Source organism: Notolabrus celidotus, chromosome 1, assembly GCF_009762535.1.
Source record: "Notolabrus celidotus isolate fNotCel1 chromosome 1, fNotCel1.pri, whole genome shotgun sequence".
Lineage (NCBI taxonomy): Eukaryota > Metazoa > Chordata > Actinopteri > Labriformes > Labridae > Notolabrus > Notolabrus celidotus.
Window position 1 is genome coordinate 13856282 of NC_048272.1, and position 13903 is coordinate 13870184.

General features: G+C 37.2%; 2 protein-coding genes across 7 annotated transcripts in view; both read left to right on the forward strand.

Annotated features, from left to right (window-relative positions):
• Nucleotides 1-1818: 1818 nt before the first annotated feature.
• On the forward strand, nt 1819-8696 carry timm17a (translocase of inner mitochondrial membrane 17 homolog A (yeast)). The gene is made up of 6 exons (XM_034691472.1): nt 1819-1950; nt 3939-4038; nt 4836-4899; nt 5414-5542; nt 7370-7480; nt 7776-8696. Exons 1-6 carry the CDS (start codon nt 1925-1927, stop codon nt 7850-7852), a joined length of 507 nt encoding a protein of 168 aa, XP_034547363.1. The 5' UTR covers nt 1819-1924; the 3' UTR covers nt 7853-8696.
• Nucleotides 8697-11282: 2586 nt separating this feature from the next.
• Nucleotides 11283-13903, forward strand: part of LOC117816393 (ras-related protein Rap-1A-like) — a 31329-nt gene continuing 28708 nt past the window's right edge. For 4 of the 6 annotated variants that reach the window (XM_034688662.1, XM_034688631.1, XM_034688679.1 and 1 more), the window contains exon 1: nt 11283-11410. The gene's annotated coding sequence lies outside the window, so the exon portion shown is untranslated. Of the gene's footprint in view, nt 11411-11494; nt 11614-13903 lie in introns of those variants that run through there. The other 2 variants (XM_034688640.1, XM_034688650.1) reach the window with 2 other exon arrangements.

A 13903-nucleotide genomic window follows, 5' to 3' on the forward strand; every position in this document is an offset into this window, starting at 1 on the left:
CCTCTGCACATCACTGTCTCGTGCTGGGGCTCTAATTGGTTAAATTAGATTCACTGCCCAAGCACAAAGGTTGCATCGGGACAAGAATCAAACCAATAGTTCACATAGCAGTACAATTATGGGGACTAGAATCTGTAGCATCTTTTAAATCCGTCCTTAAAACTCACTTTTATAGACTTGTTTTTATGTGATGACGTCTTCTTACTGCCTTTGTCATCACTTTGATTTTTATCTCATCTTATTTTCCTTTAATTGTTTTACTCTCTTAATATCTCATTTACTGCCTTTATGGCTTTTATTCATCTTGATTTATTTATTTTACTGCTTTTGTCTCTTTTTATGTCTTTACCTTTTGTTATTGTCTTTTAGCTTCTTAGCTTTCATCTATTCTATTTACATTTATTTCATCCCATTTATCCTTAAATGCTTTATCTATATTGATGATTTTATCCCTGTATTGCTTTTATTTCACCTTATTGCTTTGACCCCTCTTTTAGTGCTTTATTCCTTTTTACTGCTTGTCGCCCCTTTTTATTATTTCTCTCCTTTTATAATTGTCTTACTTTCTTGGTCCCTCTGGTCTCAGTACATAAAATGAATATGTTTTTAGTTTTGTGTTAAAAGTAGAGACAGTTGTGATGGACCTTAGGTGGGGCTGTTGTGTCTACATTTGGTTAAACACTAAAACACCACAAGAGCTGCTTGTTTGCATCAAACAGTGTTTTTTTCTGAATTCAAATGTGCTGTATAACTATAGTCTGTCTCTTTAGTTACCTTTCTTTCTTCCTCTCTTTTCTCTTCTTGTAAATTGGGCTACTCTTTAAGTTCTGTTTAGATATGTGCTTGTTTGGTAAATAAACATGCAACAGTGTAAACTTCATTGCCACTTGTTTGAATGCACCTCTAGGCAGGGGCGTCGTAGTGGGAGGAAAAGTGGGACTGACTACTTAGGGCCCAAGTGGGGAGGGGGGCCCTTAATGGGCCTGAAATAAAATGTGTTTTCTACCACGCTTTTCTTTTGTTTTTTTATAACTGCAATAAATTAACCAAAACTATCTGAATAAATAAACAAACATTCAGAATTCCTTTCTGGAATTTCTTACCGGCTCCGTGAGATGGCGTCTCATGCCTAAAGTGGGGAATTGTCACATTTTCATCGCAGCTAGTGTGCCTGAATCTGAGTGAAAGTAAACTGCAGGTTTTTTCAGAGTTTTATTTTACTTCATGAGGTTAGATTATACCAAATAATGCACCCTTGTTGTTATTCAACAAGTCACTTGGCTTCAAATAATCTTGTTTACAGTTTACAGTCTGAAGGTCAATATTGTGCAGTTACATTTGGAGAATTTGTAAAAAAAAAAAAAAAGAAAAAAAAAGATTGATATGCAGCTTAGATTTGAGTCAGTTAACCAGGATAGTTTTAAATATATAATTTTGAATAATGCAAATAAACCAGTATTATAGCAGCAATGTTATATTTTGTAGGGTTAGCTGTGGTGATGGGGCCCACTCATAGACTGTATAAAATAGGGCCCACTGAGATATCTTTTCAGGGGGTGGCAGCATTCCCGGCGACACCCCTGCCTCTAGGGGAGATTGATAATGGTCAGCATGATCAACTGTCAACAGACAGAGCAGTGGCTGAGTACGGAGTCCCAGAAGTCTCAAAAATATTTATAAAACGCGAAAACATACAGTTCAACAGAACAACGTGTGAAGAAGAAATAATTTATGCAGCCTTGTTTACCAGAATAACAATTTATTACCATATCTTTTGCTATACTATTATCTCTTTCACTGAAGCCCTACCCCCCCCCCCCCCCCCTGTCTTTAAAAACACATGGCACGCGCTTCAGGAGGATGTCACGTTGTGTCGTCAGGTTGTCGATAGTCGTTGCGTCAGAGGGAACAGTATTAGAACAAAATGGAGGAATATGCCAGAGAACCATGGTGAGTCTTTCTACTAATAACTTATATTTTAAACCCGTGTTGAGCTAAGCCCTTTCGGTAACTACGTTTACATACCCCACTGCCACAACCGTGTATAAGTATTTAAGTGTTTCAACATGTGACATAACCTGAAATATCCAAAACCCGGCTGGTTACCTTGCGTTAGCTTACATGCTAACGTTACATGGAGTAGTAACGGCATTTTGCACTAGCATCGAACCATCTCTGCTACATCACGTTGCTAGTGACCTTGTCGGTTTACTTCCTCACATGTCTTGACATCTACTTCACTTTCTCATATAATTGAGTCTGTACATGTTATTAGATGATCTCAGGTGAAAGAGTAGCGCATCTCTTACAGTTAGTTGGAGGTTAGTTCAGTAAATCATGTTTTCTTTAGCCTGTTGGTATGCTAGCCAAGTTAGCAACCTGTCTGCTAGCGTTATCTGTTGGGGGGCAGCCGGATGATTGCACAATATCCGATATACCTCCACAGAGATGAGCCTATTTTATTAGAAAACTGACTCTAATTTACATTTACGACGACGAATATAGGATGTGTGTGTAGTATGTATCACACATGTATCCTTCGTCTGGTGTCATGTAATGTGACTGTCAGAAACATGTTTGTTTAGCAGATCAGCGGGTACATAGTGTAATAGTACATCATGAATTTAGTATATAGAGATACACTTAATCAATCAATCAATCAAGCTTTATTTGTATAGCACCTTTCATACAAATCAAATGCAACACAAAGTGCGTTACAGCGATAGAAAAACAAGAAAGAAGCAGAAATAAAACAATGGGAAGACATATTAGGGGAAAGTAATAGTAATAATAACAATACAAAATAAAATGAAGATAATGTAAAATAAAATAGAGACCAATGCACACCAACAATAAAATGTGTGTAATTAAAATAAGTTAAAGTATCAAAATTAAGAATATAAATAGTTAAAATAAATGGATTATATACATTTATTTATTTATTTTTCTATATATATTTTTGTTGGAATTTTTGCACTGTACACCTTCTTGTTTGCTGCTGTAACTGTGAATTTCCCCGTTGTGGGATGAATAAAAGAGTATCTTATCTTAGATTTAAAAAGGGTAAGGATAAGAGTTTAAAATAAAACTAAGGCTATAAATATCAATAAAACTGAGCAGATAAATTAAAATAAGTAAATGAAAATAGAATAAGATAACAGTTACAATTACTAAAATAATAAAGCAATATTTAAATCAATATTATACAGTAAAAGGTGAGTAATACAATTGTTAATACCTACCTAAAAGCCAGACTGAATAAATACGTTTTTAGTTTATGTTTAAAAGTCTCAATATCTCTGTCAGCTCCTCTCAGATCCTCCGGCAGGCTGTTCCATAGTTTTAGGAGCGTAGTGGCTGAAAGCAGCGTCACTAAATGTTTTTGTTCTGCTCTTAGGAACAGTTAAAAGAGAGGGGCCTGAGGATCTGAGAGGCCTTCCTGGTTTATACACTAAAAGCATCTCTGATATGTAGTCTGGTGCAAGGCCATGCAGTGCCGTATAAACTAGTAAAATAATTTTAAAATCAATATGAAAAGCAACAAGCAGCCAATGTAAAGATTTTAAAATAGGTGTAATGTGCGTAATACATTTGCTGAGAGTTTTGCTGTAATAAATATCTTTTTGAAATAAATCATTCTCATTAATTAAATTTTCCACTTGAATATCTGTGTAAAGAGTTGAAGTCTTCAGACAAGTATGCAAGGTCATACTGACTCTTGTTGATTTTATGTATGCCAAAGTTCCTCTTATGTTATGATAGCCTTCAAAAAAGTTGACAGATCAGTCATGTACGTGCTTTTATCACATAACATCTCCCTAAACCTCTACCTGTGGCTCCACTCCGCACTAATGATCCATTCCCTGGCACATATAAATTCTACCAATATGTATATGATGATGACCATGTCAAATTTAACTATGGGATTATATTTTCAGCCCCTGGAGGATTGTGGACGATTGTGGGGGAGCCTTCACCATGGGAGCGATTGGTGGAGGGATATTCCAGGCAGTGAAAGGCTTCAGAAATGCACCCTCAGTAAGTTCAGTCATGTGGGATAACACTACTTCTAGCTGTATTTCTTTACTTAAATAAAAATAATTGACACATTCTTGACACATTTTTTGATGTCGTTTGGCAGCCAAAGGGTTTTTGAACCTCCAACTTACTTCCACATGATAATAAACAAAATCAGTTGAGCAGAATTTTATTGGATACATTGTAATACCTTAAAAAAAGGGCAGTTTTTCTTTCTGATAAACAATAAAAAGTTCTACTATAGGCAAGGTGCTTCGATTCCCATTTGTCATAATGTCCATGTTTCACATCCAGTAATATTTTATGTTATACTGCAAAAGTCAAAGCATATTGTGTTATTTGGAGTATTAAAGAGAATAAACAAAAATGGCTTTTTTATGTTTAAAGATAATTTGGGGGTCTTTTGGCCTTAATTGAATAGGACAGTTTGAGAGAGATACAGAATGTGAAGAAAAATAAGGGTGCAACAAGGGTTATAGCCTCTGTACGGCTTTCAATATTATCTAAGTGTTGTTTTTTAAAGTCTCATAATAACGTGTATCGCACCAGCACATGGACAACCTTTTCTGTAGTTACTGTTCGTCTTTGACAAGAAAAAAGGCATATAAATATAAATAGCATACAAAAGATACAGTAAAGCACACTCAAAAAACTCTGCTGTTTTATTTCAGTGACACAGGAACTAAGTTTTATGTCTTAAATTGTCATAATCTGTCATTTTGACTTTATAAAAATATAGATATTCTAAGTGGAAAAGGAGGTCCATTGATTTGTGTTTCTTTCCCTGTGTCTTGTAGGGAATGAGCCATAGAATGAAAGGTAGCATGACTGCCATCAAGACCAGAGCCCCACAGCTTGGAGGTAAGCCATGACAAACTTTTATTATTTATTTTTTTAGGTTGCATTGTTGTATGGAGAGCTATGCAGGAGCTTCAGCACATGGAATATAATCTGAAAATGATAATAAACCACATAAATAGTTGATAAAAGCAGTAAGGGGCGATGGAAACCGAGGTCAGCATAATGCTAGACAGCATGCGGCAGGGTTAGTATGACCTCAGTTTGTCAGCCCTCCAGAAAACCTCTGCTCCAGAGACTCTGAATGATGCTGGCTCAACTTTATCCTGAGACCTCCAGTATTTGGACAGATTTGGTATCAGCATTATAACAGAGTCTGTTTAGGCAACCCTTAGGAGATTCCTTTGGAAATGTATCAGAAACAACAAACACAGCCACTGTTAAGCTCTACAGCTGTATTTAATACTGAAGAAATACACTCTGAGTCAAGAATAATCTACAGTGAGGGAAAAGTAAAATTCAAAGAATGTCGTAACTCTTTCTTGTTGAACTTATGTGGATCTTTTTGGGTTTGCAGGGAGCTTTGCAGTATGGGGAGGCCTCTTCTCCATGATTGACTGTGGTTTAGTAAAAGTACGAGGGAAGGAGGATCCTTGGAACTCGATCACCAGCGGGGCCATGACAGGAGCTATCCTCGCTGCGAGAAGTGAGTAAGCCCTAAAGAAGCTGGCAGTAAACAAACACATGCCTCATACAAAAGGGAAACAGAGATATCACTGTTGTTAATGGAAGATAAGTTTTAGAATGAAGTCTATTGCATTATCAGAATTACAGAGTGAGCTTGAAGGCATCATTAGACCATACTGAACCCTTTACATGCAGGACTAAACTGAAAACCTAAATAATGCACAATATTCCTTCTGAACTATTGGGTTCTATTATTGGTTTATTCCCTTAAACTAAGTTAGAATTATATTATCCATACTCATCAGTCCACACAGGCTTTATTACTGATGCCAATGTTATTACCTCTGTTCTGCTCATTTTGTTACATTTTAACTTTATCTACACATATAGGTGCATTTTTTTATTGGTCATATTGCCTCCTTAGAAAAAAGAAACTCTGTCATTGTTCTTTTCTTTGGTGCTGGCAACATTAAAACACAAACCAAATAGCTACAAATAATGTATTTATACATTTATAATTATCTTTATTTAAACTCGAAAATCATTGAGAGCAAAGCCCTCATTTACAATGACGTCGAGCATATACACGAAACATTAAAATGCATGACAAGCAAATAAAAGATAAAACCTTAAAAGAATGATTGTCAATTAAAAACAGACAACAATTAAAAAGTAATGTCAGAGGTTAGAAAGTTTAAAACTAATGATTTAAAAGGACTAAAAGAAAACCAGTACATTCATTTTTTAAAGTGCTTTGAAGGGAGTTCCACGCAGATGGTGCAAAAAGGCCAAAAGCAGATCTTCCCAGCTCAAAATGAACTCTAGGAAAACTGCTGGAGAGTGAGCCAATTAGTGGATCTTGTGTGTTGTGCTCCAGAGGACCAAACTAGCATGGATGATAAATATGAGGGTAGCATCCCAACAAGCGCTTTATAAATAAAGAGGTATGAGTGCAAATCACGCCTCTCAATCAGAGAAGTCCATCCCACCTTATTGTAAACGATGCAGTAATGAGTATTGTAACTATCACCGGTAATAAATCTCAGTGTATAGTGAAAAACAGTATCAAGTGGTTTTAACGTGAAAGCTGAAGCATGCCTGTACAAAATGTCGCCATGGTCAAACACTGATCGAAAAGTTGCCTCAACTAGGGTTTTCTTACAGGGCAGAGGAAAGCAGGATTTGTTCCTATAGAAAAAGCCAATCTTTTGTCGAAGTTTACAGTACAAATTTGCAATATGACCTTTAAAAGAAACTTTCTCGTCAATCCAGATGCTGAAATATTTACAAACCTTTACTCATTCTAAATTGGTGCATGCATTTGCAGTGCAGACCAGATGTAAACAAACTCATACCCCATTGTTTACCCTTCTTGATGCATGGTGAACTCTCTTTACACAAAGCAACAATGTGTATACAAAAACTGAAGTAACAACATCATTATTTAAAAAGCACTCTGTTTTGCACATCCACACAGATACTCAGAAACTGGTGTTTTGAAAACTCTCCTGCCTTCAGGGTATTTAAAAAAAAAAAAAAAAAAAAACTAGTTTAAGGGGCCTCAAATTCTGTTAGCTGGTGGGCTAGAAACCAAAATAAAGGGGATTAGACTTGTTTCAGATGAATCCTTGGACATATACACAAGTCACGTTCTGTCAGTAGATGGACTCCCCCTAACTTAAACCTGGACTTGTGGAAGTTCACGTTGTGCAATCTTCACAAAGGAAAAAAACTAATAACTGAAGTTTTGCATTTTCGACAAACAAAGTGATGCAAAGAGCAGATGTCCTTCTCGGTGTGTATTGCTAAGCTGATGTCATGTGTGTAATGTCCTGTCCCTCTGCAGATGGACCAGTAGCCATGGTAGGCTCTGCAGCCATGGGAGGTATCCTGCTGGCGTTGATAGAGGGCGCTGGTATCTTGCTCACTAGGTTCGCCTCTTCACAGTTTCCAACTGGTGAGTAATACAGTTTAGATTGGAAGTTTGTGTCATTAAAGAGTGCCTCATTTATGTGCCAATTTATTCCTTTAAAAAAAAAAATAGCTTTAAAACTTTTTTTTTTAAAGAATATGGAAGCTGATTAATTCTTGATGTTTTAATTTTGTTGTCATTTTAATTCCAACTTTTTTACCATATTTTTTCTCTATTTTGTATTTATACCAGCTTTTCATTATTGTATTACAATCTAAATACTATGTATAACCATTCTTTCTTACCTATTTTAACTGAATCGACTTTTCTCTCCCTCCAGGGCCTCAGTTCGCAGAGGAACCAGCCCCTGCTTCCATGCCCTCCCCCTCATTCGGAGACTACAGACAATATCAGTGAGAGAGGAGACTCCACGCTTCTCGTTCACTAGGCCTTTTTTTTTTAATTCCTTGCTGAAGTTCTAAAGAAGAAATGGAGATGTCAAATGCCACACATCAAACAATAACGACTGCACCAAACGTCATGGACTGAGTCAGAGAAGCAAAGGACAAAAACTACATCTTCATTTCCCTTCTTTCAGGAGCCATGTACAGATCTGCCTTTTTGCCATTCTCAGCCTTGTCATGTGCAGCTGTTTCACCTAACACTAGTTGAATACAGACCTATGCTGAGATTTGTTTGATGTGTAAGAGTTTGTTGGAATGAGGTGTGTTTATATAAATATTTTCTGCTACTGCTTGTAGCCTGAATAAGAGGGAGTTGAAGACTGACAGTATCTGAATAGTGATGAATTTAGCAAAAACATGTCACATATGGGACGTCATGACTTATATATACTTATATATAAGTATAAAATACGTGTACATACAGTAAAGATTTTTTCATGTGTCCTCTTAGTCTTTATTCACCTTGTATACATCTCCTGCTTGGGCTGGTCGTTGACAGTGTGCTGGCCTGTTTCTTTTCTTGATTTTGTTCAGAGTAATGAAGGCAAACACCAATCAGAATCAATGCTATTCTTAGGAGATTAGTCTGTTTTAAAGTGATTTATTTATTTTAGGTTATAAATAGTTTGTTCTATTTTATGTGACAGTGTTTTTACATTCAACACACAGATGGAATGGACTGTTGATGGCATAGGCAGGACGAATAAATGGAGAAACTCAAGCAAGGGATTGATGCATACTGTGTTAAATCTGTTTGACAGATTGTACTATGATTAAATAAAGAGATAAATTGTAAAGTGTGTCTAAGGAAGTCAAGTTGTACATCATGTAAATTGTGAGGAGTTTTCTACCTTACCCATCATCCCTGACAGCTGGGTAGGATTGCTCATTCCCCACTAGAGGGTACTCCTCGCCCACTTATCCAGACCAGCGCAGCTCTTTTAAGTTTGGCCAAATATGTCAAACTGTCATTGTAAGGATGTGTTTACATAAGACACATAAGGGAACACTTTTCTCTCACATTCTTGTATGTTTGTGTCACACACCTGTTATCTGCTTGAAGCCTGCTGTGTGTAGTTACAGGTGAAGGACACGGCTGGAAAAAATTGAAGCAAGGAGACGTTAGTGTAACCTCCAGCATCATCGGTTTGATATGCGGGGTCAGGAACGTACATTTCACGGCCAAGATTTTTCATAAAAATAAGAGAAAAGCGAGACCTGACTCCTGAAGATGAGATAAAAATCATTCAGTGTTCATGCATCATTCTAACTCAATAGAGCTACATGATTAGTTTTTAGGTCAATAACTGCACCTGATGATTATGGAGGCTAACTAATCTGTCAGAATTGGATATAGAGGGTCAGAATATTTTGAAATCACAGTTGGCAAATTGACAATTTATAAATACCCAGAATATTAAGTATTCCATTAAAAGAAGGAAAAGGACCACCAAATGTCTCCATCTGAAAAGTAAAAACCATTGATTTTTTCTTAACACGATCAATGGATGATCAAAATAGTTGTAAAGTACTTTCTATGGCTGGGCTTGTATATTGATCAACCAATATTTTCAGCTGTAAGTGTGTACATATTCTGTACTGAACTGAAATGCTTGGTCAATGATATGACTGGAATTTATTTGCTGAGTACTGGAAATTGCTCAAGAAGACTGGAAACTTCACTAAAAGTTTCTCCATTGACCTAAAACTTGAACTTTAACCAAAGAATTTAACACATTTCCTTGGGATTGTAATCTGAATGGCGATTACAAGGTGCAGTGTTGCATAGCAGCAGTTGCAATACTCATTAGGAGGAATGGGAGGGTGCGTTAATAAAGAGATAACAAATGATTGATTGGGTGTAAATATGAGGCCTTAACAATTCCAAAATAGGCCTAACAAGTAGCTAAAAGTTATAACTCACACATATTAATATACCTGTTCAATTTCAAATCTGTATTACAGGTACATGTACAGAATAAATAAATGTATCATGTTCATGATTATTTCCATTCTATAGGAGTATATGACACATTAATGCTCATTGGACACTGCTACTATATCATCAGCTATAGATGCATTAACATTTTGAATTGGCCATACAATCTTTCATTAAGAGACTACTTTTTTCAACTCTACCTAGAATTAAATTAGCAGCGTAAAATGAACTAAAGAATAAGTAAAGCCATGAAAAAAAGTTGTATGGCACATTTTATCCAAGATTAACTTCCTAAGTGCTTTACATATATCAGAAAAAGATGAACATCAAGTAAAAATCAAGATTTAAACATGTAGTAATGTAAAAAATGCAGCAAACAAACATCTTTGCACATATATGGCTATTGTCATTAATTTTAAAGTTGTCTACATTTGGGCTTTCTCTTACGATACTTGGCACCTACTCAGAGAAGTCCAGGAGACTTGATTTTAACATTCACACATAATGAAATGCAGAGTGTAGAGTCCAAGCATGGATTTTGTAACCTTAGATATATATAGTAATGACATAATGATGAGCATTGCTTCTAATCCAGATAAACTATTTTGTCTAATACTTTGTCACATTTTGTCACTCCCTTGCATCTTAGCTCATCCTTCAAGAATGTGAAATGTTTAGAAATAATTCCTGGAAACGTGTCCCTGAAAAGACACATATAACTCACATTGACTTTAAGAGGGATGTGTAATATTGTGTATTTGTATAGACACTCATTCTCTCTGTGCAGCCCGTTCTCATGGACATGATGCGGGTCGAGTGGCCGGTGTGTCATGTCCTTTTAATCTTCCTCTTGTGTTAGGGTTGGCACAAACCCGTTTTAGTTTTTAAATGCGTAAAAGAACCACATAAATTAGTTTTATTGCATAAAAGCTTTTTGACTTTGTCAGGAAACTCTATTTCAACAAAATAAAACAAACTTTTTTTTTCCCCTTACATCATAAAATTCTCTGTTTGAAATTATAACCTTTGTGTTGTTAGGGTCGGTTTCAACCCAGTTATGAAAATAAGATTAAAAAGCAATAATCAGAGCCAAAACTGAAATCATAACTGCACTGTCAGCCAACACACTGACAGCCAGCACATTTCCCAATCATGTGAGCTTCAGGGGATTCTCATTTTGCGTTGTTTTCCAGAATACCTGCACAAAAACAAAACAAATAAAGACAAAGACATTTGAGTTGTCATTTTGGGGAGCTTGTGTATGTTTCCACATTAAGGCATCTACAAGCTCTGCTTCAGCCAAAAACCTTTTTGGTCAGCCTATTTTATTGTTTTTGTCATGATTGAGATTGTGACGATTTCGGCTGCTACTGATCGAAACAAAATAACTCATCCATTAATTCATTCATTAGAAAGTGCTTGCAAACATCTTGTGGGAGGATAGGGTCTAGTCCCCGGTGTGTCAGGCCCTTTTAAGAAAAATGAGAAATAGTCTGAGTGACGTCAGCTGCGCACACAGGCCGGAGGCAAACTGACACTTGCGGAGCGGCGAGAGACAGCGAGCGAGAAACGGTGAGTAGAAACGCCAAACTTTACTACATGCTAAACGCGGTCAAATAACTCGTGTACATAGAAGTAATCCGCGCCGACACATGCGGGATTAAAAGCAGACACAGCGGAGCGCATCGCGTTGATCAGAGAGGGGAGACAAATAAGAAGAATTGTCCGGAGCGAGCGAGCACTCCCATTTTAGTCAAGGCCAGGCGGAAGGGCAGGTAACGCTTAGCAATCTGCTGTGTCTTTCTCAGGCTGAATTAACCGTGAATGCATTTTCATATGTATCCTGTCAGGCGTGGTTGGCGTTTTGGATGTGTAACGCGATTCATTGCATTGTGTTTCTGATAACATAGCTGTGTTTTGATTGAGGAATGTGTCGGCTAGCTAGCTTGGCGTGCTAACGAGTGTCGGCGGCCTGATGTTGCGCTCCAGTCGAAAGCGAACTGACGCGGTGAAGACGGCGCTAATGGTTGTGTGTTGCAAGCGTCGGATTCTCTGCTTCAAAGCACGCTGGGATTCCTAGCGACGCGGCGCCACTTTTTCATAGCTTTTCTCTTTTACTGTGTCGTAATCATACATTTCAAGACAGCGGTGCTATAGTAGCATGTGGACAGCTGAGTGGGAGGCAGTTTGGATTGAAAAGACTCTCTAGTTTAACACAACAAGTGACAAACGAGGCAGGGCGGACGCGAGGCTGGGCGAAGTTGTCGCGTACCGCACCGTGACGCAGGCGGTTAAAGCTAGCTAGTTAGCTTGATAACGGGATTTAGCCTTGTTTCTGGTGTGAAGCTAGATTGTTTACGGACAGACTCGGGTCTCAGTTGGCCGGATTACAGATGATGGTATTTCAAGGGATTTATCAGTAAGCGGGTTTATGATTTGAACGGAATTTGATTAATGTTGCGGGAGCTAACGTGCCACTAATCATACATGGACGCAGCGTTAGTTCCAGCTCTGCGGTGCAGCCACAGAAACACAGATTGCACAGACTTAGCATGACCTGGAGTGATAAGCATATGCTGCCGCCGTAAGCAAATTAGGTAGATCCACTGTGAGATAACCCAGGAGCTGGGAGGACTTTCTCTCGTCCGGGTTCAAGCCTTTGTGCCAGCTGGTTGTAAAGTAATTTGTACTGCAGGGGAGAGTGTTGTGAAACAGGAAAGGTGTGTACTCCATTCTCATACTATCAACACACAGCAGGTCGAATTTACAAACATATACATATATATACTATATTGTTTATAATGTTTCTGCACAGAGCACACATTTTTAAAAGCAAACTCAAGACCTACCTTTTTAGTCTCGCTTTTATGAGTTTCATGCTTATAACAGTTTTATTTATTCATTTATTTATTTATAATCTAGTTCAAATTTTAGTCACTTTTATTCTATTTTATTTATTTATTTTATTTATTTTAAGTATGGCATCTTATTTTCTTCTAATGGTTTAATATTGAGTTTTAACTAGGGATGCACCAAAATGAAAATTGAGGAAACAAAGGAAGAAAACCAAAAAAAACGAAATAAATTATTATGCTAACTATTAGTAGGGAGACTGGGGACAGTTATAACATTTAACTCTTTGGATTTTAGATTAAGCCATGCATTTTCTGTTTGTCTTGCACAGACATTTTCTAGGCCATTTATTAGCAGACACTTGAGGCTAGTTTGTATAACAGTTTGTACACACTGGGTTAAAAGAGCTCAAAGATATAGACAGAAATGTCAAAAATGTTACAACTCTCCCCGGTCTCTCCTTCCATTGCATTTATGGCTATGACTGTGTACTAACCTCACTAAAATCAAGGATCACATTGACATATCAGACAACCAAGCAGCAACCTCCGGTCTAAAAATATGAGTCCAATGCGGAAGTGTTATAAACTGCAATTCAGCAAGAAATCCTCTTGAGGCTGGCTGCAGAAACACCAGAAACCACATACACACCAATTCAAAAAAGACAATCTTTGCAGTATCAATACACATGTTTACAGCCTGGTTAAAAAAAAAACAGCTCGGCTCTACGTAGCTAACTGTACGGGGGTGATTTTTTTTCTAACACGACGGTTCAGAAGATATTAAGATTACGAGTTTTTGCCCAAATAAGGACATGACTGACATGACTCCCAGAAGGGAACACATAGCTCTTGGCTGGGAGGCTCAAACTCCGCCTTTTCAATATGGCTGCCGCCGTTGATTAGCTTGAAAACATTAAGATATCATGAGTGTTTCCTCAGTTTGTTCAACAACTTCATCTTTCTTTTTTTTTTTATTACTACTGTTTCATATATTGTGTTCTTAACCTTAGGATTGCGGGGTGGGTTTGGAGTTGGGATCTTTTTCTTAATTCATTCTATTTTCGGTTGTATTTACAATGTCATTGTATGAGAAGCGCTTTATAAATAAATTTATAATTTAATGAATTATTTTTTCCACTTAAGTTAAATAGACCTTAATGAAATGCCACTAAATTGTCCTGGATCCCCTTATATCCAGGTGTGGTTTTTG

Bases quoted from the DNA above. Each gene is read 5' to 3' on its own strand.
- timm17a (XM_034691472.1), top strand. From the start codon at position 1,925: ATGGAGGAATATGCCAGAGAACCATG. The intron at 4,039-4,835 runs GTAAGTTCAGTC...TGTGTCTTGTAG, and splicing joins GCTTCAGAAATGCACCCTCA to GGAATGAGCCATAGAATGAA. The intron at 5,543-7,369 runs GTGAGTAAGCCC...GTCCCTCTGCAG, and splicing joins AGCTATCCTCGCTGCGAGAA to ATGGACCAGTAGCCATGGTA.